A 21,332-nucleotide genomic window follows, 5' to 3' on the forward strand; every position below is an offset into this window, starting at 1 on the left:
TCTTACTTGGTCAAGGGCCAATGGCGCTCATTTAATCATTGTTGTGTAGAAACGGGCGTATATATTTTGGTGTAATATTATGCTTGTTATTTTAATGCGGTGAGAGGGGTGTAAGCATAATACACCTGTTTCTACGCAAGAATGATAAATGAGGGCCAATATGTTTGGCTTTCATCTCTCGAGAAGAAAGACAACGGGCACGAGGCTGAGAGACACCCGAAAACACACGTAAACTGTGTGGTTGAGATATTTCACCCTCAGAAGATGACCGTGTGTAACAGATTTACTCTGGTTGTGTTTGTTTTCTATTCAGTGAAGGCAACACTGATGGAAGAGGTCTCAGGATCTTTATTTTGAAGAAATACAGAGCACAATTAATATTTTGGATACACGTGTCTCCAAACAGCATGGAGAAAACAGCACGCTCGTCAGATGAGCGAGAGAGAAGACACCCGACCTCAAGATCTTAATTTAATCAATTAATAGTTACAATAGGGCAAATAATAAAATAAATTGAAATCACAATTTACTATATTTATAGTAAGCCACAAAACCAGGTCACCCTTTAATGGCATACAAAATAATATACAAAATAAAATATCATTTCTTCACATGCATCAGTAAATACATTAGATGGGGAAAATGTTCAATAATTTCAGGTACACAAATAAACCATCACATCACTTTTGCATACAGACCTCACTCTTTTTTTTTTTTTTTTTTTTTTTGTATGTATCAAGCACATTTGAACCTGATATCAAACACATTTAAAACATTTCTCAACATATGTAACGGAGGTACTTTTCTTATGGGACTTTTATTTTGACGGGTTTTTCTTTCTCCGGAGTGTTCGCGCGGGATGCAAAGACGTCTGGGAAGGAGAAGAATGGTGAGCAGTGTTACGAGGCAGACGCGCCATGATCACGCTGTATGAGAAGTCATACATTTTCCGCTGAAGCTGTATTGTAAGACAGATTTCATGAGCTGAGTGAACACCAACATTGTTGTGTGAAACTAGAAACGTAGTTGAGGCAGAAGTTCGGTCGATTGCGTCATCGGACAGAGAACTGTGGTGGAGACTGGCTGCTGAGAGCACGAGAGAGAGAGAGATTGCTGGAGCCGTGAGTTTCATCCAGAACACTTGTATTTTGACGTTATTCTGACTGAAAGTATTTTTGAGAGTCCTGCTGTTTTTTCGAAGTCATCCATGAACTGTGTTGTTTCTTTCTGCGAATCATTTAAGTGCACTTGTTAGTGTGCGAGAACGCGTATGTGAACTGAATGCTCGGTTTTGATGGAGTGAATCGTTTTTGTTTAGTAATTATTTTTGTTTATAATAGATTGACGATCGTCCATATTCAAGATTTGTTTTTGAGAGACATTTTTGGGGGGATTCAGATCGAGTACCGCGTGCGAGCTGAGTTGAGCTGCGCCATTTTGTTCCAGAAAGTTTTTTTTTTTTTTTTGAGTTTTTCCTGGGCCGCGTTGAAACTTTTTTTTTGTGTTTTTTATTTTAGTTTATTGTCCTGCCATCCTTACGACATTACTTCATCAATTCATCACAAGTCATCACATCAAAGTGTTGTTACCACAGACTGGTACAGTTCGACACACACACACACACACACACACACACACACAAACAGGCGCACACATCTCTCCATAGGCGTAATGGTTTTTATACTGTACAAACATATTCTATTCCCTTACCCTGCCGCCTAAACACAGGAAACATTCTGGACTTTTACATTTTCAAAAAACATTACTATATGATTTATACGCTGTTTTCCTCATGCGGACCGCTGACTGGACCCCACAATGTAGGTGATTTCAGGTTTTACTATACTTGTGGGGACATTTGGTCCACACGATGTAATATAAACATGAACACACACAAACACTTCACTGATATAGAGTGAACCGAACTGAGTGTTCGAACGAACTGAGTGTTTGAATGAACTAAGGGTTTCAATTGTCAATTTGATTAGTGTTTGTGATAACTGAGTCGATTGGGAACTGAATCATAAAATTGATTCATAAGAGTCGTTTAAGTGATTTAAAGCCAGGTTATCTATGTATTTGAACTGGGTTATTTGAAGTGAGTCATTTGGATGGAATGAGTCACTTGGATTGAACTATAAGAGTCATCAACATCCAGTGTTGTTTGTAAATCATTTTATGCCTTAATACTTTAACTAATAATGGAGAAACACTTGAGGTGTTAAAGGGGATTTGTTTTGAATGTTAACCGTTTGAAGGTCTTTAAATAAATCTCAAACTGTTTTTTTATTTAATTTTTTTTCAAATTTTTGTTATTTTATTCTAGGAACAGGTCCTTCCAGCAGAAACATTATTTACTAAGGGAAGGGAAATAAATTACTTATGGTTTAAATCACTACATTTGATAGTTTTATTTTTGAACTTACCTTGGGGTAGGGGCGTCTCATTTACACTATACTATTAGGATTAGGTGGGTGGGGACGTGAATTTAAAATGTATTTTTCACCTCATGCACTTCAGGAAGCCACCGTATCAACATACTCGCCTGAAGCCTACACTACCTATTCCTGTATTATACCCTAAAATAGTGTAAGTTAAAACATATATACACAACGTGCATATTGAGGCTCAAAGCACCAGAGCGGGGACTAAGATCCTTTCGCTCTTAAGTCTTTCAGGGTAGTTTTTCAATTTTCCTCTACAAGGCGAGACTTGCAGTCCCGTTACACATACCTGCAGAAATACACAATTAATATTTTGGATATACAATATATTAGATGTATAATATTTACAATTAATATTTTGGATGCATATCTACCCCCTTCAGTCTGCTCTTACAGCAAATGAATCCATCAAACGCGACGCGTCTATCCTAAATACGTTTAGATCTTCACAGTGAAAGGTAAAATTTACGAAATCTCTGTGTAAACAATGAGTGACGTACACGCGCAAACAACCACTTCCGGCGCATATGGAGACCGAAGCGAATCAGTTGGACGTGGCTGTGCTTACAAGAGGTAAAAACAATATAAATACTGTTTGTTTTCTCACGCAAACCACTCGTTTTGTACTTACAATGTGTACTTACATTTACGAGTCAGTAAATCATGTTTAATCTAGACTTCTTTGTGCATGTTCTTTGAGGCGGACCCCCATACCTGCATTATATGACTGACAGACAACAACGGTTTGACCGAAAAATATCAAAATTGAAAATACTGTGGAAACAAAGACACCTGCATCTTGGATGCCCTTGAGGTAAGATTAAACATATCAAAAATTAATTTCAAAGTAAGCTATCCCTTTAAATATTCAACCATGCTAAATTTAATTCCATAAAAATACAATGCATTAAAATATAAGCAGGGTAAATGCAATGCAATGCATATTTTTTTTTCAAGTAGAACAATTCAACAGGCTTTTTGTTTCAAAAAGCATTTGGTATTAATTTACTTATATATCGCCATAATTCACACAGATCACAATGATTAAAAATGCTGTATTCTGCTGCCAGTCCATTAGATGATGCCGATGAAACACTATCGTCATCATTTTCAGAAATTCACATTTTTGTTGTTTACACGGAAACCATTTTCAAAAAACATTTCCCTCCTGTCACGTACCAGAACTCTTTACCGTTCCATTACAATTCCATGTTTACCGAGGCGTATTGCATTCACTTGAAGAAAAAAAATCTACTCTGTTTTTCTGAATTAACGAGTTAATTTTTCATGAGAAAAAAAAAAGTGCTCTGTTTTACTGAATTAATGAGTTAATTTTTCATGGAATTTTTTTTTGCTCTGTTTTTCTGAATTAACTCGTTAATTCAGAAAAACAGCAAAAACTTTTTTTTTTCCTCACGAAAAATTAACTCATTAATTCAGAAAAATAGCAAAAAAAAATTTCTCATGAAAAATTAACTCATTAATTCAGAAAAACAGAGAATTTTTTTTCTCATGAAAAATTAACTCATTAATTCAGAAAAACAGCAAAAAAAAATTTCTCATGAAAAATTTACTCGTTAATTCAGAAAAACTGAATTTTTTTTCTTCAAGTGAATGCAATACGCCTCCGTACATGTTCGAATAGATTGTGTGTGCTCTTTTACTGTCAAATACACGCATCTTAAAGATGAAATTTCTTCCACAGTGGGTTAAATGGGTTAAACTTTTTTTTTTTTTAAATCACTTGGCTTAAAAAGCTGTTTAATACAGCCAAAGACACTTTGAGAGATTATTTGGTTGCATTATAACGATATATAAAATTAGGTTGCATTATAGAGAGGTTTATTAGAGATTATTTGAGCGATTATTTGCTCCAAGTGAGAACGTTAGTGTGAATTTGAACACAGTATATGCCAATGTGGTTTTCAATAAAAAACAAGCCGATTCACTTTTCCATGTTGATAAGAGCATTAAAATGAGAAAAATAATGTGACAAAAATATATTAAGAGACATTTAGAATAGATAAAAATATGCGATTAATTGTGATTAAATATTTGAATCGTTTGTTACAACTATTTCAATAGAATCTGTATCTGTATAAATCTATATGTGTACCAAATGATTAATTGATTAACCATTAAGATCAGTTGGATTAAATAATAGATGCATGAATTAAACTGAACGAGAAGAGATGCTAATCAAAAGTGTGATAGTAATGGCATTATGAAAGGCAGTTACTGTGAATGAAACATTTATATAAATGAAACAATTAGGATCAAGGATCATTTGTGATTTTGAGTATTTACTAAAACAATTTAAAACGTATTGAAAAGTGTCCTTTTGATGATCTGCTGTGATATTAGAACTAAGAGTTGAAAATGTACACCTTAAAAATAACTAAATTATAACCTGAATAATAGCCTTTAAATGTGTTTTTTTTTTTTTTTTTTTTGATAATTAAAGAAGAAAACAGTTGTCACGATTTCACAAAGAAAACAATATCTCGATAGTAGATGTAATGGAAAACTTTATTTATTTTTATTCTTTATTATGAGAGCTTTCCAGGGGAAAAGAGCATTTGAAGCGCTGTCAGAGTTGTTCACAATCTCAAAAAATTTCCTTTACAGCATTCATGAGTATACTTTATAATCATCGCAAAATCAATATAGAAGATACGATATGCAAGATCTTAATTTAACTGTAAGGTAAAAAATAAGTCAAATTATTATCTAAAATAGACTAAAAACCATAGATTATCTGAGCAATAAAGAATATGAAGAAATCAATCAAAAGAGGAGTAAATGAATACCACAGTATGGATAGTTTATATGATTAAAGAAAAGAATAAAAAAGAAAGATAATAATAAATGGATTATAGCACAAGCTTAGCTCTTTAAAGCATATAGCCAAATAAACTGTTCTGCTTTCCTGGCGTGAACCAGACAATCACCCCTCAGATAACATGCATACATGTGCACAGATGGCATTTCAAAGTAATATCCCTTATTTCCAATTAACAGAGTTAAATACAAAAAGAGTTAATGAAACAGAATTTCTGTAAATTGCCTCAAAATGCAGAATGCTTTTGTGTTTTACAATTCTTAAGTAGAGTTGTTCTTCTCTCTTATATTAAGCACACATTGGCCGTAAACACTATATAGGCCTGGCACAATATTTTCTCAAATTGCGACACTGTTGGGGATTCTGTCTGGGGACAAATAACAATATTCCAATCTTAATCCCTGATTCCGTCTCTTGATTTCTTTGGCCACCTCATCTAGTTTCTTGCGGAAAGTCTTTATGGCCTCCTTCACTGGTTTTTCGGTGAAGCCCGTATCTGGATAATCGCCTAAGTACAGCTGAGGGGGAAAGTAAGTTCATCAGAAAGCAGAACAACATCTTTCTTTCTTTTTACAAGGTAAACTGACCCTTCTCTAAGCCCCGCCCCCTTGGTTACTGTCAATCACTCAGACAAGCTTATACAAATAACAGAATTGTGGATTCTTCTGGAATTATTCTTGGAATGAGTCTGACATCGCAAGGCATTTTTATTTGCCGTGTTTCTTTAAAGAACTTGTAAAATAATCCGGTTATGTGTTACAGAGAGCTGATAACATTAGTATGAGTGTACAAAACTCTTTCTAATTTTTCTACTTCATAATCACAAAACTGGGAACTGTTTTCTTACTATCCCATCTGTGACCTTAATCAAAACTTAAAGTCCCTGTAAAGTCAAAATTAAGTATGTGTTAATATAAACATGAATTACTTATTATCCACCCAGCCAAATTTGAACGATAAAGCCGGCAAGTACATTAAATAAAATCAAAATCTTGTAAAAATGAGCAGTTGTCTCTGCTCTCAAGCGCTGGGGGCGTGTCCGCTGGCTGCGCTGAAACCACGCCCACTAGCGGGAGCTGTCGACGGTGATATTAGCTGATACTGCTTTCGCGACGGGAGGATGAACACTGAGGCGGGAGATAGTCGTTTCAGCCCCGTTCACCAGTAACAGCGGATTATCAGTGAATCCCAGTTGTCTCTGAGGAAAGTTTATAAAATTATCCCGTGTAAAATGATCACTTCAGAGGCGGGTGTTGTTGACGGTGATCCTCAGCTCTTCACCAAGGTTGGTTCTCTAAAAACCTCTTCTTGATGTGATCGTTTTTATGGAATTTAAATGAAGATACCGATCTGTTTTGTACATGATCGCATCCAGGTAGCCTACGCATTTCTGTGTCAAACTGTAGGCTCAGCTGTAGTTGTACTGACAGTCACTCGTGATTGAGCAGTGAATGCGAATGTGCTCGGGGAGTGTTATTTTGTGTTAGGAGAGATATCAGACTCTGTGCGTCATCAAATATGGCCGTGTCCAGGAGCTCTTGGGCTCCAGTGCGTCACGGACCCTGTTTTAGCCCCGCCCAAACAATCCGTAAAATTGCAATGGTGAAAAACTGTTTAACGGTTTAACTCCACATTTCAGTACTTCACAGTTCACAGTCTTTGTAATATGTTTTAGCAATACATATGTAACATTTATAATGTGTTTAGAACTTTTTTATAGAATTGCCTTTACAGGGACTTTAATAAATTAATTGTCAAATGTGCTCCACAAACAGGATAAATTATCTCTTCTATAACTTTTAGATCATTTACTTTAAATATATCCAAACACACAGGACGTCCATTTACTGATGAAGAGCAAAAGCTTGCCTGTTGGTAATGGAAGAAATGTATTGCACTACAAAATACACAGAATACATTGCTTAATGTAATTTGTAACATGAATTACTTATTCACCACTGTTTTAAAATTTAAACTGTTCGATTTTAATATCTAACTCCATTAAGTGAATCGATAAATATTATATTACTCCCCAAACACGATGACTTTTTAAATTGTGACATAGCGAATGGTCAGTTAAATGAATTGCACTGACTAAAAAAAATACTTGTATGTTGTCAGTGCTGCATATCACATACACTGTAGCATGCAAACAATCTACAACAATAAGAATTCAAAATGTATTTGAGCCTACATCATTTTTTTAAAAAATCATCTTTGGCCTTTTTTTTAACTTATACTTTGTTGCTCTTTACCCTCAGCAAGTGACCGGTTAATTCTTTTTCACGCTGATTTAGACTAGACTGCTATGGAGCTATTAATGTGTCTTTATTACATGTTAGAAAATAAATGATCTGAGAGGAAAAAAAAAGTTTGAGAGAAAAAGTTATCACACTGAAAGCAAAAAAGCATTTCATGAGAGAAAAAATAATATTTGTGAGTTTTCATATCAATAGCGAAAAATAATATTTGAGACTAAAAAAAGTTTTGAGAGAGAAAGTATTTTCTCATAGAACATAAAAATATACATTTGAATTTTCTTTTAATTATTTCTGAGAAAAAAAAAATCTCTCAAAATACTTTGATTTTTTTTTTTAAATATCTAAAATATTTTGCCATCAGTGAGAACATTTTCTTAAAAAAAAAGTGTTTCTCTCAAATTGCTTTTTTTTTTTTCAAATCGCCCCGCCCCGATCTAAGCTCTAATTTAAGCACAGACACTCCAATATTTGGCAAAGATGATCCACAACTGGATGTTAGCTGGCTGAGCAAGTTCTGCATCACTGAAGATTAAACATTAAAAATAGCACTCATATTCATGAATGAGTATTATATTATTAGCTTGATAATTGCATTGAGAGCAAAGAAAAGCAGTTTGAGAGACACTTTTTTAGAGAATGTTTTCACACTGATAGCAAAAAATATATATTTTAGATTTTTTTTTTCTCTGAAATAATTAAAACATTTTCAAATGTAAATTTTTTATGTTCTATGAGAATACTTTTTCTCAACTTTTTTTTAGTCTCAAATATTATTTTTCTCTAATGAAATGCTTTTTTCTTTCCGTGTGATAACTTTTTTTTTTCTCAGATCATTAATTTTCTCACATTGTAATAAAGACACATTAATAGCTCCACAGACTGCTGTCATGTTCTCGATTCAAATTAGACAACAAACCTCTTCCGTCTGAAATTGAGTGAGGCCCCAAACGGTTCCTATAGCCGTGCGGGAACATCCACGATCAGGCAGACTCTCCATGATAAACTTCATATCCACTGTGCCCTTCTGTTTGGGAGGCGGTTTGCGCATAGTTGAAGGACTGTTGGGGATCCAGCCATACCAGTCAAACTGAAACAGAAAAGTTTAATCACAGTTTTTATCTTAAAGACCGAATCCATAATGTTGCCTAGCAATTTTTTAACTCTCCTGCAGATGACATGAAAGTGTGTAATCTCACCTGTCCAAAGTTGACCGCAGCATGTTGTGCTGAAGTTATGAATATCACACTGGTCAGGAACTTGACTAACTCCTCTCGAGTGTTCAGAGTGACTGGAAACAGTGGAAGTACGCATTTAACTTGTGCACACATTTAAGGGTGACTTGACTCATAGCACTTGCATATTGTTGTCCTACTGTTAGTTTAACTGCTCATATTGTTCTCATTTGTAAGTCGCTTTGGTTAAAAGCATCTGCTAAATGAATAAATGTAAGTACATTTAAAAATAGGCAGTGTTTTAGTGACAGTTCTCAGTTTTTAGTGACTTGACGAATGTATTCGACAACATGAGCATCTACACTATGAAAGCCATCCAATTAAATCAACCTCCGAAAGTGGTCGAAAGAGGATAAGCTCAAAACAATCAGACCACCTGTGTTACACCTGTGTTCTAGTGTCATTCTCTTGAGATGCGACTGACCAGGTGTAAACATGGCCTTTTATAAGTTAAACCTGTTCTCACTGTGAGATCTTTGCATGCCAGCGTGGCAATCCTTCACAAATCCTTGAATCTCCTCATCTCCTTGAACTTTCTCATCGCTGTCATAGTAGATTTCAACCACAGCAGACACAAAACTACAGAAAGATTGAAAAGAAGAAATAAATTTTCATTGGAGTGTATGTGGACTTATTTGTACTTGTGCACTGTTGCGACACCTACCTGTGTATTGCCTCCCAGATCTTCATGCCATCATCTCTATAATAGTACTTGGGCACATCTTTCATTCCTCGAGCTTCTATGGCCTCAGGGAAGCACAGGGACTCGTAGGATAAAGTCTCCATGCCACTTTTAATCACGTCAGCTATCCCATCTCCAGTGAGGCTAGTAATCTGTGGATACCAAGAATTCAGCTCATATTTTGCCTAAATATTTCCAGCACTTATTTAGCCTACTCTTCGACTTTTTGAAATGTAGGAACTACTAGGTCTGTCGGTTTAAGCAAACACCAGTTTACTAAATACAAGGTAGCAAATTAAATAGAATTACTGTAAGAGCATTCAGCAAAAAGACAGAATATCACAAGCCAGAAAGTCAGGCCATTATGAAAGTTTGTTAACACTGTGTGCGTCTTTAGGACAGAAATTATGGTTTGTCAGGCAAAGACTAAATAATCAAATATGAATAGAATCACTTTGAATCCTAGAAAAATGCTGTTTATGTGTGGAAATATTAAATTAGGTGTAAAGCTACCTGGGGGATGACCCCGCCTTCACTGATGAGTTCTTTACGAGCCACTGCATTGATTGCGGTTGTGAAATGAACATGAGGTTCCAGTAACTGTAAGAAGCATTTAAACATCATACAAACTGATTCAATAGCATAACCTGAAACAGCAAAAGTGGTTTCCATGTCATTCCCTGGAGGTTTTTGGTTAACATTAATAAACCATGGATGAAAAGAAGTTAAGGACATCAGAACCAGAAACCCTTCATTAATAAATTGACATGTGAACCTACAGTCTTCAGTTTAGCCCTGAATCTAAATGTCAGGACTGTGTATTGAGACTGAGACGTACCTTGTATACAGGATGGACTAGAGGGAGCTGTCTGTGCATGGCAATTTCAAAAACCTCTGATATCATATGTGTCTTGAGAAGGTGTGTGACCAACTGGTGTACAAGGAAGTCAGCAGATTTCACCCACATCTTGGCAAGCATCCAATCATGTTCATTATCACTCGGGAGAAAGATCGGGCTCTCTTCCCCTGGGGTTTGACTGAGCTGATTTAGATATAATAAAGCCAAGCAGGACATTTTTACTTCGGTTTGTAAATTCACAGCAAAAGCACTTTTATTTTTAATGTATGTTTTCATTTGATACGGGACAGATACCTGAATGGCAATTGGCACCATTTGGTCCAGTCTGTTCTTGTACAGCAGGCAGAGGGGTGCAGTCAAATAGTGCTTGGGTTTGAGTTTTTCCACTGCCTCCAGGATTTCATAATCCACTATGTAGATGTTTCCTGCCTGTAAACACATGGTGTAGACGGGTGCAAAGTTTAGAACTAATAGTTAATGGGTTGAGTCATTTATGTAAACTAAATTATGTGAAGGGCGTCAGATAACTGACCGACGGTTTAAGTGATTAATGTCTTAATGTTTCTGACCTTTAATTCCTCTTGTAGAGTGACTCCTTTCTCCAGAAAGCCCTCCACCATCTCATGTGTGATTGGAAATTTGTCTGGGATTTCCATGCACTTCTTGATCATGACAGGATTGCAGCCGTTCAGAAACTGATAGCCGAACATGTAATCCTCACTCCAGTCTCGCATCACTCTCTCTGTCCAGATTTTCAAAAGGGAAATTTAGTTTTTACAGGTATGAAAAAAAATGCCTCTGCTTTGTTGGTTTCTTACATGTTTTTTGGGATATATATATATATATATATATATATATATATATACATATAGTATTTGTTTAAATAAAGAAACATACCTAGAGTGTCCGTGTATTTATAACTTGCCAATACATTTTGAAAATCAGCCATGTCTGGTTTCTTCCAGAAATAAAAGACAGCTCTAGCTACGTCAATACCTTTTTCCAGTCTCCTGAAACAGAGTGCGTAAGTATAATTATAGACATTGACACTATTTGCATAAATTTCATTCTGGAGAACTGAAGAAAATCTCAGTAACAATCAACAAGGACTGTGGATATAAACTTACACTTTCCCGAAATTGATAACAAAATCCCAAAATTTTGCTGAATCGAACTGAACTTTTGGAGGAAGCTCATCCATGATCATAGGGAGGCCTTTGGACGGGGCTTCGGGCAAGTCTTTGCGCCACTCTCTCCAGCTTCAACAAGAAAAATGACAACATTTACTGGAACAGTTACACTGTCATGTACACTTATGTAAAGTTAGTTTCACTTTCATGGACATTTAGTTTGTTTATCATCAGTTTACTGTTTCCTCTGTCTTAGTTTCCAAAAGACTCTCATCACACCAGTTAGGCTTTTGGTTTATCTTGCTTTTATATGCTCAATTGTTTTCAGTTCCCTCATGGTCCGCTATTGTTTGTGCACAGCAAACGTTGGTTCATGCTATGTTGTTTTTTGCATGACCTGATTCTGAATTAGTTAACCTTTTTGGCATTTCTTCTTCTGGACTAATGTGACAGATACCAAGAATTAGATTTAAAGGTGAAGTGTTTTTATTTTAGTCCAATTTAATGTGTAGAAACAATTACAAGTAGCCTAAGACTTTTGTCAGTCACCTTGTGATTTTCTTTAACAAAAATACAATGAATTGCCATCAATCCTTAAAATATTTTAGATTTTACCAATGGCCTATTTTCGGGAATACTCTAAATATTGTCAGCATTGCCAGAAACCAATTTTCTTGCTTTTCCAGAGTGATTACATGGCATTTACAGCTCAGTTTAACTGGTTATAAAGGGGGAAAACTTTCCATAACCGAGCAAACATCCAAGTCAGCGTCCAGATTAAGTTCTGTACTTCCATTGAGATGAATAGAAATCCTCCCAACGCACTAACGTTGAGCAGAGGGGAAGACTATCCAAACAATTTCATATTGCCTTTGGCATCACCTGAATCACTGGTCAAATTGCAAAGACTGAACACGAAAACTGAAAAATTTCTACAAACGCATTGACTTGTTTGGGCTGTTTCTGCCACAAGTGGTTGCTTAAGGTCCAGGACAATATGCATCCTGATAAAGTTCCCTTAAAATATCCCCACATCATCACACACCTTCCACCACACCTAGAGATTGGCATGGTTTTACTTCAGTTTTTTAGGCAATTTTAGCATGGGGGTCAAAACTTATTCACACCACTGTACATGAGACTATATTTAAAATGCACACTGAACTGTATCTATAAAGGAATAAAGAAAAACGGCAACATATGCATATTGTTCAAGAATGTAATTGTTTTTCAAACCTGAATTTTTTCTGTTTATATTCCAGTTTTTTTCTTCTTTTCTCTTTAAGAAATTCGCTGTCATCCTGAGCCAATCGAGCTAAAGGAATGCACATAGAAACATACAGCACACATTTTACACTTAGAAAAGACCGCATTTAAGATCATGATTCAATAACAACTGAACAACAACAACATATTTAAAATAATAATGCTTTATTTAAAATAATGTAGCTTACCAGTGCCTTCTCGGATATATATTGGCTCTTTGTCTTCTATCCAGGAATGAAAGGGGAACTTAAGGCATTCTCTAGAGGGTGTTTCCACTATGATATACTTGCAAAACCAGTTAGTCCATGTAATATTCACAAGCCCGGACTTTTCAAGTTTCACCAGGACAATGTCTCCAAGGTCCTTCTTCACGCAGACGTCGAAGGAGAACTCCTTTAATGACAACTTTTATTAGACACATTATATATATGGAATAGTGACGACTTAATAAAAAGAATAATAAAACTTTGATAAATCCATTTCTTACATTTGGGAAATGGGTAAATATTAAACCCAACATATAAAACAGACAGTATACTCAATATTGAGTTGACAATACCTTATAAACCAAGAAGGCAAGCGCACCTATTAAATATTTGAAACTGACATATAAAGGACAGTGTCAATATTAACCCTGAACCATAGGATCTCAAACCCTCTAGCGCCACCTACTGTGCACACTGATAAGACGACTGTAAGACGAATATGTAAATGTGATGTGCGCTTCGAAATGCAAATGAAATCCCTTGAGATAGAGCAACGTTCTAATGAATAAACATTCGTACGAATTTTACGAGGTGGCTAATTCGTAACAATTCGTACGACCTCACTCGTGCGAATTAGTACGTTTTTGCTAAATCGTACATATTTTACGAATTGGCCAATTCGTACGAATGACCTACCCCTGATCCCGCCACTAAACCTACCCATCACGTGGGTTTGGACAAATCCTACGAATTCGTACGAGTGAGGTCGTATGAATTAGTAGAAATCAGCCACTCGTACCAATTCGTTCGTGAGATAGCGAGGGTATATATAACAAATAATAAGTCGATATGACAAATAATAAGTTGATAACAAAAGATAGCCTTTTAGCCTATATAACCTTCTTTGCATGAAAATAGATTGTTATCAGAGAGCGCTCAGTCTCTCTTCAGGCAGATTTTTTCCTTTTAAATAATTTGTATAAACCAATTATCTCAGATGTTGTTTCGAGAGTTTTAGACGATGGTGTGAAAAGCAACTATGATGAATAAACATTTAGGCCTACTTGACTGAGGCGTGATTAGCAATTAGTTTTAACGCCATTTTTATTGTTGAAAATGTCTATCTTAGCTATATTAGAATGAGTGATTATGTAAAATAACGCATCAACAACATTAAAAAGCATATAAAACAAAACAGCCTGATGTTACTGAATGAAATGTCGACCCAGGGCGAGCTTTCCGAAGCAGATGTAGCCTTTAACACGTGATTGACAAAATATTGCTTTTTTGAATGAAACTTGTAAAGTCAATAATAAAAATGACAAAAAAAAAATTGTAGTGTTTCCAAACTTTTGACCAATAATGTACTCTATATAATAATGGAAATAAAAAAAAATGATAACTTATATAACTAACTATACATTATAATTAGGGCTGTCAAAACGATTAATCGCGATTAATCTCATCCAAAATAAAAGTTTGTGTTTACATAATAAATGTGGGGGCACTGTGTATAATTATTTTAGATATATAAACACACATGCATGCATGCATATGTTTAAGAAATATTTTCATGTATATTCTGTATACAGATTTATATATAATTTATATTAAATATAAATATTTTATATATAATTTTTTTTTCTTAAATATACATACATGTGTTTTTATATATATATATACAAAATAATTATGCACAGTGCACCCACATTTATTATGTAAACACATACTTTTATTTTGGATGCGATTAATCGTTTTGACAGCTCTAATTATAATCTATAACTATATAAAAATTATTTGCTAATCTAATAATATTTTGCTAATATTTGCTAATCAAGTCTTTTACTTACCCTTTCATACGCCATAGAAATATCAAGATAGGATTTGTTGACCAGGACTCTTTCACTGCTCTGATTCTTTGAGTCTATCAGCGTCAGGTAAATGCTGTTCGCTTTCTCAGGGATCACCTGTCCGTGAGTATAAACAGTCACCTTGTAGGTCACCATCTTGCCTGTATGAAAGATGTAAAATCTCTGTATCCTCAGTCTATTCTTGAGCACCTTTATATGAAGTTCACTTCCGGCGCTACTCTCACCCTCCTGTGACATTATAATGTGGGTTTGGTCTTTCAATCAAAAATGTCATGTTCATACCTGCATATGTGACACATGAATAGCCTAGGGGTGTCCTGTGGTACAGACAATCCCCTTTCAATGATACACAATCAATATTGCCATTCCTACCCTTCTTAATAATATCATTAATATAAAAGTGAAGAGTAATATTAGAGTGCACATTAATTCTAATTTAAATTTGAATATACTACGTTCAGAATGCCCTCCCCAGATAGCAAACTGACATTGAATCAACGTGGAAATATGACATCGAAACAACGTTGATCTGACATTGTTTTGCTCATCGAATTAACGTTGAACCAACGTCAGACGCGTCATTCTTTCAAAACTAACGGAAAATCAACTTGAAATCAACATTGTTTCAACGTTAGAAAGCAAACCAATTTTCGATTTTCATTTAGCTTTGAAGAAGGCCGCGTCTGACGTTGGTTCAACGTTAATTCGATGAGCAAAACCATACCAGATCAACGTTGTTTCGATGTCATGAGAGACGTCGTTTCCACGTTGATTCAATGTCAGTTTGCTGTCTGGGTCCCGCCATGTGGGTCAAAACAAAGGGTAAAAACCTAATTTTTGGTATAAAAAAAACCCAAAGTCGTATGGTAGCCTAATTTAATTGTCAACTGAATCCACGTGACTCAATTACAAGAAGAGATCCATCACATGACCACTGCCGATCCAGATAGCAAACTGACATTGAATCAACGTGGAAACATGACATAGAAACAACGTTGATCTGACATTGTTTTGCTCATCGAATTAACGTTGAACCAACGTCAGGCGCGTCGTTCTTTCAAAACTAACGGAAAATCGACTTGAAATCAACGTTGTTTCAATGTTATGAAAGCAAACCAATTTTCGATTTTCATTTAGCTTTGAAGAATGCCGCGTCTGACGTTGGTTCAACGTTAATTCGATGAGCAAAATCAACGTTGTTTCAATGTCATGAGAGACATCGTTTCCACGTTGATTCAATGTCAGTTTGCTGTCTGGGGAGCCCCATAGGCGGTGTGTCCACCAAAGCGCTTTTCCACGCGCCTGGCGTATGTTTTAAAATTGTTTTCAATAGGAGCGCCGCGTTTTTAAACGCCATGAGCGTAACGAGGCGCTGAGCGCTTTTTTTCACGCTAAAGCGTTTACTGGTCGCCGAGAGTTGAAAACTGTTCAACTTAGGATAAAACGCAGCGCTCATCACTGTCACTTTTTACCCACCCGTCCAATCACAGAGGAGGAGGGGCGGGACTAATACCACACAACAACGGTCACAACATTCAAACTGCGCTGCGGATATTCTGTATCATAGCAACGAAACGTATCAACGGAAAAAACGCTGCGCTGCCAAGCGCCCAAAGCACGGCGTCTTCAGCAGAGCGTCTAGCGTTTTCAGCTGGCTAAAAACGCTTTGGGGGACACACGGCCTAACTGTTGCGCTTTAAAGACATAGTTCGGTTGTGTCCTGCCAGAATGGTTCGGGTCACCAAAGTGGCTGTTACAGTAACATCAGAGGCCAGTCTCAAGAGGCTGGAACCCTTAGTAGATTTTCTGACATAGTGGAAGTCCAGACAGCAAACTGACATTGAATCAACGTGGAAACGACGTCTCTCATGACATCGAAACAACCTTGATTTTGCGCATCGAATTAACGTTGAACCAACGTCAGACGCGGCATTCTTCAAAGCTAAATGAAAATCGAAAATTTGTTTGCTTTCATAACGTTGAAACAACGTTGATTTCAAGTTGATTTTTCCGTTAGTTTTGAAGAATGACGCGTCTGACGTTGGTTCAACGTTAATTCGATGAGCAAAACAATGTCAGATCAACGTTGTTTCGATGTCATGTTTCCACGTTGATTCAATGTCAGTTTGCTATCTGGGAGAATCTGCCGAATATATCTCCATGGGTCCTGCAGATAATCGAGAAGGGTTACAGAATTCAGTTTGGTTCTCCTCTATCTCGTTACAACGGTGCAGTCAAGATGCTGAACCTCAAACAGGTCATGACTCTAATCAGATCCGAGGACTGGTTTTTCACGATAGATCTGAAACAGTGGTTCCCAAGACCCCCTTTGTTCCCAAGAACATATTTTAGGGCCCCCGTTCACATTTAATGGTATTATCGCTCTTGTAAGCTTGCAGCAAGAATGACAAAAACATTTGTTTTCAAACAAATTGTAACAAATTATTCTTTTGTAGAAAGCGCCTCCATGTGCAGAAATCAGTGCGTTGAAATCTGAAGTGCGGTTAGTGTCAATGTGTCTAGTAATTCGTCTAGTTAATTTAGTGTTAATAATATATTTTTAAATATCGTGTGCTATGACAAAAACAAAAAAAAAAGAGTATCCTGGGCAGTGTTGGGTAAGTTACTCTAAAAAAGTAATTAATTACTAGTTACTATTACCTCTTCAACAGTGAAATTAGATTACTGTACTAATTACTCTCTCTAAAAAGTATTTAATTACTTTTAAATACTAATTTCTTTCAAAATCCCATATCAGTCTCAACCAGCTGAATAATACAAGGATAGACTTGAATCTGTTCTATTTTTTCAAATAAATACTATAAAATTGCATGAATTATCCTTAAACTGACCAAAGTGGAGAAGGTTACATTATAAAAACATACTTTTTAGCATCAGACAATACATTTTGATGTTAAACTCTCTATTGTTATGTCTGATCTCATGACATTTCACACTTTTTTCATACATATTTTACAATAATTCATACGAATTTGTACGAGTGCGGTCGTAATATTTAGACGCCTCATAAAATGCATAAGAATGGCTGTGAGATCGGATTGATCTATACACAGTATTCACCTCAATTACATCAGAAGTAACTGTAATTAAATTACAGATAAATGAAGAGTAATCCCTTACTTTACATTTTCAAGGGAAAAGTAATTAAATTACAGTAACTAATTACTTAGTAATTAGTTACACCCAACACTGATCCTGGGAGACCCAGCCAAGAGTAATAACAGTCAACATAAAATTGAGAATTGTGTCATCATTTACACAACACTTCGAAACCAGTATGACTGCTTTTCTTCTGTGGAACAATAAATAATTATGTCCCTTGACTTCCCTTGTATTTACAAAAAAACGTTTAGTATGTTTTTTTTAATTAGTTTCCAAGGAAGAATGAGTCATACATACCCCTGGTGAAAAACACGTTAATACACTAAATTTTTCACCTGGGACAACATTGGATCGAGAGAATTTGTATTTTTGAACAAACCTTTAAAAATGGACCCCAAAAAGGGGTCATAAAAATATCATATTTGTCTTTATCGTATTAAGTTTAGAGGCTTGTTTAACATTTTAGAGAATCTGAGATAAATAACTACTACTAGTTATAAATATTATATTAATAAGCATCAGCAGAAATTAGTTAAAGGGATAGTTCACTTTGAAATCAATTTTTGATATGTTTTATACCTCAAGGGCATCAAAGATGTAGGTGTCTTTGTTTCCACAGCATTTTCAATTTTGACATTTTTTGGTCAAACCGTTGTTGTCTGCCAGTCATATAATGCAGGTATAGGGGGTCCACCTCAAAGAGCAGCACAGAGAAGTCCAAATTAAACATGATTTAATGACTCGTAAACGTAAGTACACACTGATGGCCTAAGACACGAAACGAGCGGTTTGTGTGAGAAAACCAACAGTATTTATATCGTTTTTACCTTGTGTAATCAGTTGCGTCCAAGCGATCTGAATCAGTTGTCCAATGTGTACTTACATTTACGAGTCATTAAATCATGTTTAATTTGGACTTCTCTGTGCATGTTCTTGTAGAAAATCCCCATAGACTTCCATTATATGACTGACAGACAACAACGGTTTGACTGAAAAATGTCAAAATCTCAAAAAATGAAACAAAGACACCTACATCTTGGATGCCCTTGAGGTAAGATAAAACATTAAAAATTAATTTCAAAGTGAACTATCCCTTTAATGCTGGAGGTAAACATAAAAGCTGCTTGGTTTATATTTTGTAATGTTCATTTCATACATATTTTAAAATTGTATTGCTTTTCGTTTACTCATTTTGTTCTTAACAGCTCTGAAACAACTCATAATGTAATAAAGCATAACATAAAACTGCACATATTGTAATTACACTATTAATGTAATTATAAAATATGCTCATTGTATAAGAAATGCATTGTTGCACGTTGCAAGAATTAAGCACAGTTTAAAGCAATTTGTTGATCTGGGCTTTATTTTAAGTCGAGTTGTTTTGCACCACTTAATTTTAAAAGCATATTAACCAGGTAAATCTCTATTGAGATTTAAATCTGAGTTTAAAGTTCTGGAGCAACAGGATTAAAGTTTATCTATTTTAAATACAAATTAAATCCAAGATCAAATATTTGTATCCTGCTTATTTTAAACAAGGTTTTCTTGGACACGTTTTTTCATTCATTCATTCAATAATTAAAAAAAGTATTATTATTATTATTTGTTGCATTTTCATATGTTGCAAGTATAATTGACACGCAGTGGGTGTACGTTTGCACTAAACTGAAAACATTTCAGTTATATTTCTCAATAATTCTACCTTACAAGGTCTTACAAGGTGTTGGGCAATCATGCAATGCCATATATTTTGTAATCGAAAGGCATAAACTGTCAAAACATTTTTGTGTCCTTTCCCATGAAGATCTAACGCTCTTTGACGCGGTATTGCCCTCATGCAACAAACTTCTTGGACCTCACATGACCATATGCTGCATTCACGCTCTCCTGGGAAGTTTGTTTTTTACAAGTTCCAGGCTGATCTCATGAAGTAGCGTGTGTATGACACGCCAATTCGTATTTCCATTTTTGGCGTGCTATCAAGACGCATAATCGCCTTTCAGCGTGTTTATGAACGCCGTTGACTTAACGTTATATAAATATATGACTTACCTCAACCCCGTCCCTAAACCTAACCATCACTGGGGTTAATGGCATTTATGAGTGTTCCCTTACCATCCTAGGAAAAAAAAAAGATCGCTCCCCAGATGTAGATCAACATTTTGCTTTTTTTCGCGCGGACATTTGACGGCGTGTACAGACACGCGGATTCACTCGGACGTTAATGGCGTAGACATACATGCATACACGCGGATAGCTCAAAATGCGTCGAGATAACATGCCACTTGACTCGAAAGTGGCGTGTATGTTTACGCAAAAGTCATGATGTCATGTTGCAAGTTCAGAAAATTAAAAGAATGCGCATTGTGTGCTGCCCCAGAGAATGATGGGAAATGTAGTTTGGTCACTCATGCCCATCAGCTCATAAACTGGGTAGTAGTGAAACTTTATCTGTCTTCTTCACATAATGCTTACAAACTACATTGTCCTGTCACAGCAAGTGGCCGTAAGGTATTTTTCAGCAATTACAGGAGTTAGTTGATTTTGTTATGGAAGGCTGCTCAGTGGAGGAGTTATCATCTTTCTTGGCACATAAACTGCCTGGAGATGATGGTAGTCTTCAATGCACTCCCAGAGAGATTTCTTCCCGGACCTAAGGGTTCATCATGTGCTTGTCCGAAAAGACAACACATTGTTGGTCTCTTACATAAATCGTCAGGTGGGTCTACGTTTGCATCAACTCTACAAACTGGCGCACCAGATCCTTCTGTGGCTCCTAGGGAGAATACTCTCTCTGTATATTCCAGGGTCCAAGAATATAGGAGCAGACACCCTGTTGAGGCAGGGGATTGGAGACTCCATCCCGAGGCGGTGGAGCAAATATGGCAATTTTACGGCCAAGCAGAAGTGGACCTTTTCTCATCTCAGTACACAACGCACTGTCCACTATGGTTCTACCAGAAAGACTTGGGGGAATAATGCAGTTACCAGTAAACATTTATTAACAGCTCAGCAAGCATAATATGGTATAAAGTTATTTGGCGTAGGCCCCATCCGTAGTTTGCATTCTGAGGGAACGGAATCTGCATGTCCTGCCTGAAGACGAAGGCAGTGGCGCAGCCGACCCCCCCCTTTAGGGGATGGGACCATACTGGTGGTGCTGTTGGGGAGAGTAGAGGAGATGGGACAGCTTCAAACGTAAGTTTCGACCTGTTAAACTACGAGTACGATTGGATAAGTGGAGGTAAGCAGTGATGTAATGATTGAGTCTTCCCGGCAGAACTTGCGCAAGAGCTGCATTTCTACCAGAAAGACTCGGGAGGGTAATGCCGTTACCAGTAAACATTTATTAACCCTCTGGGGACCAAAAACACGCCCTGCGTTTTGGCAGATTTTTTTCACAAAACAGAAAA

The 21,332-nt window shown here is 36.2% G+C and overlaps 1 protein-coding gene across 1 annotated transcript; it reads right to left on the reverse strand.

The window, feature by feature from the left end:
- Positions 1-4,955: 4,955 nt before the first annotated feature.
- LOC120492594 (polyunsaturated fatty acid 5-lipoxygenase) lies at positions 4,956-14,941 on the reverse strand. The gene is made up of 14 exons (XM_039690741.2): positions 14,773-14,941; positions 12,905-13,109; positions 12,687-12,765; positions 11,448-11,579; positions 11,218-11,330; positions 10,890-11,062; positions 10,615-10,749; positions 10,300-10,503; positions 9,975-10,061; positions 9,444-9,613; positions 9,246-9,358; positions 8,744-8,835; positions 8,464-8,634; positions 4,956-5,804 (listed from the first exon to the last, which is right to left on the reverse strand). Exons 1-14 carry the CDS (start codon positions 14,926-14,928, stop codon positions 5,625-5,627), a joined length of 2,010 nt encoding a protein of 669 aa, XP_039546675.2. The 5' UTR covers positions 14,929-14,941; the 3' UTR covers positions 4,956-5,624.
- Between the last annotated feature and the right edge of the window lie 6,391 nt (positions 14,942-21,332).

This window comes from Pimephales promelas, chromosome 1 (genome assembly GCF_988280905.1).
Source record: "Pimephales promelas chromosome 1, fPimPro1.hap1.1, whole genome shotgun sequence".
Lineage (NCBI taxonomy): Eukaryota > Metazoa > Chordata > Actinopteri > Cypriniformes > Leuciscidae > Pimephales > Pimephales promelas.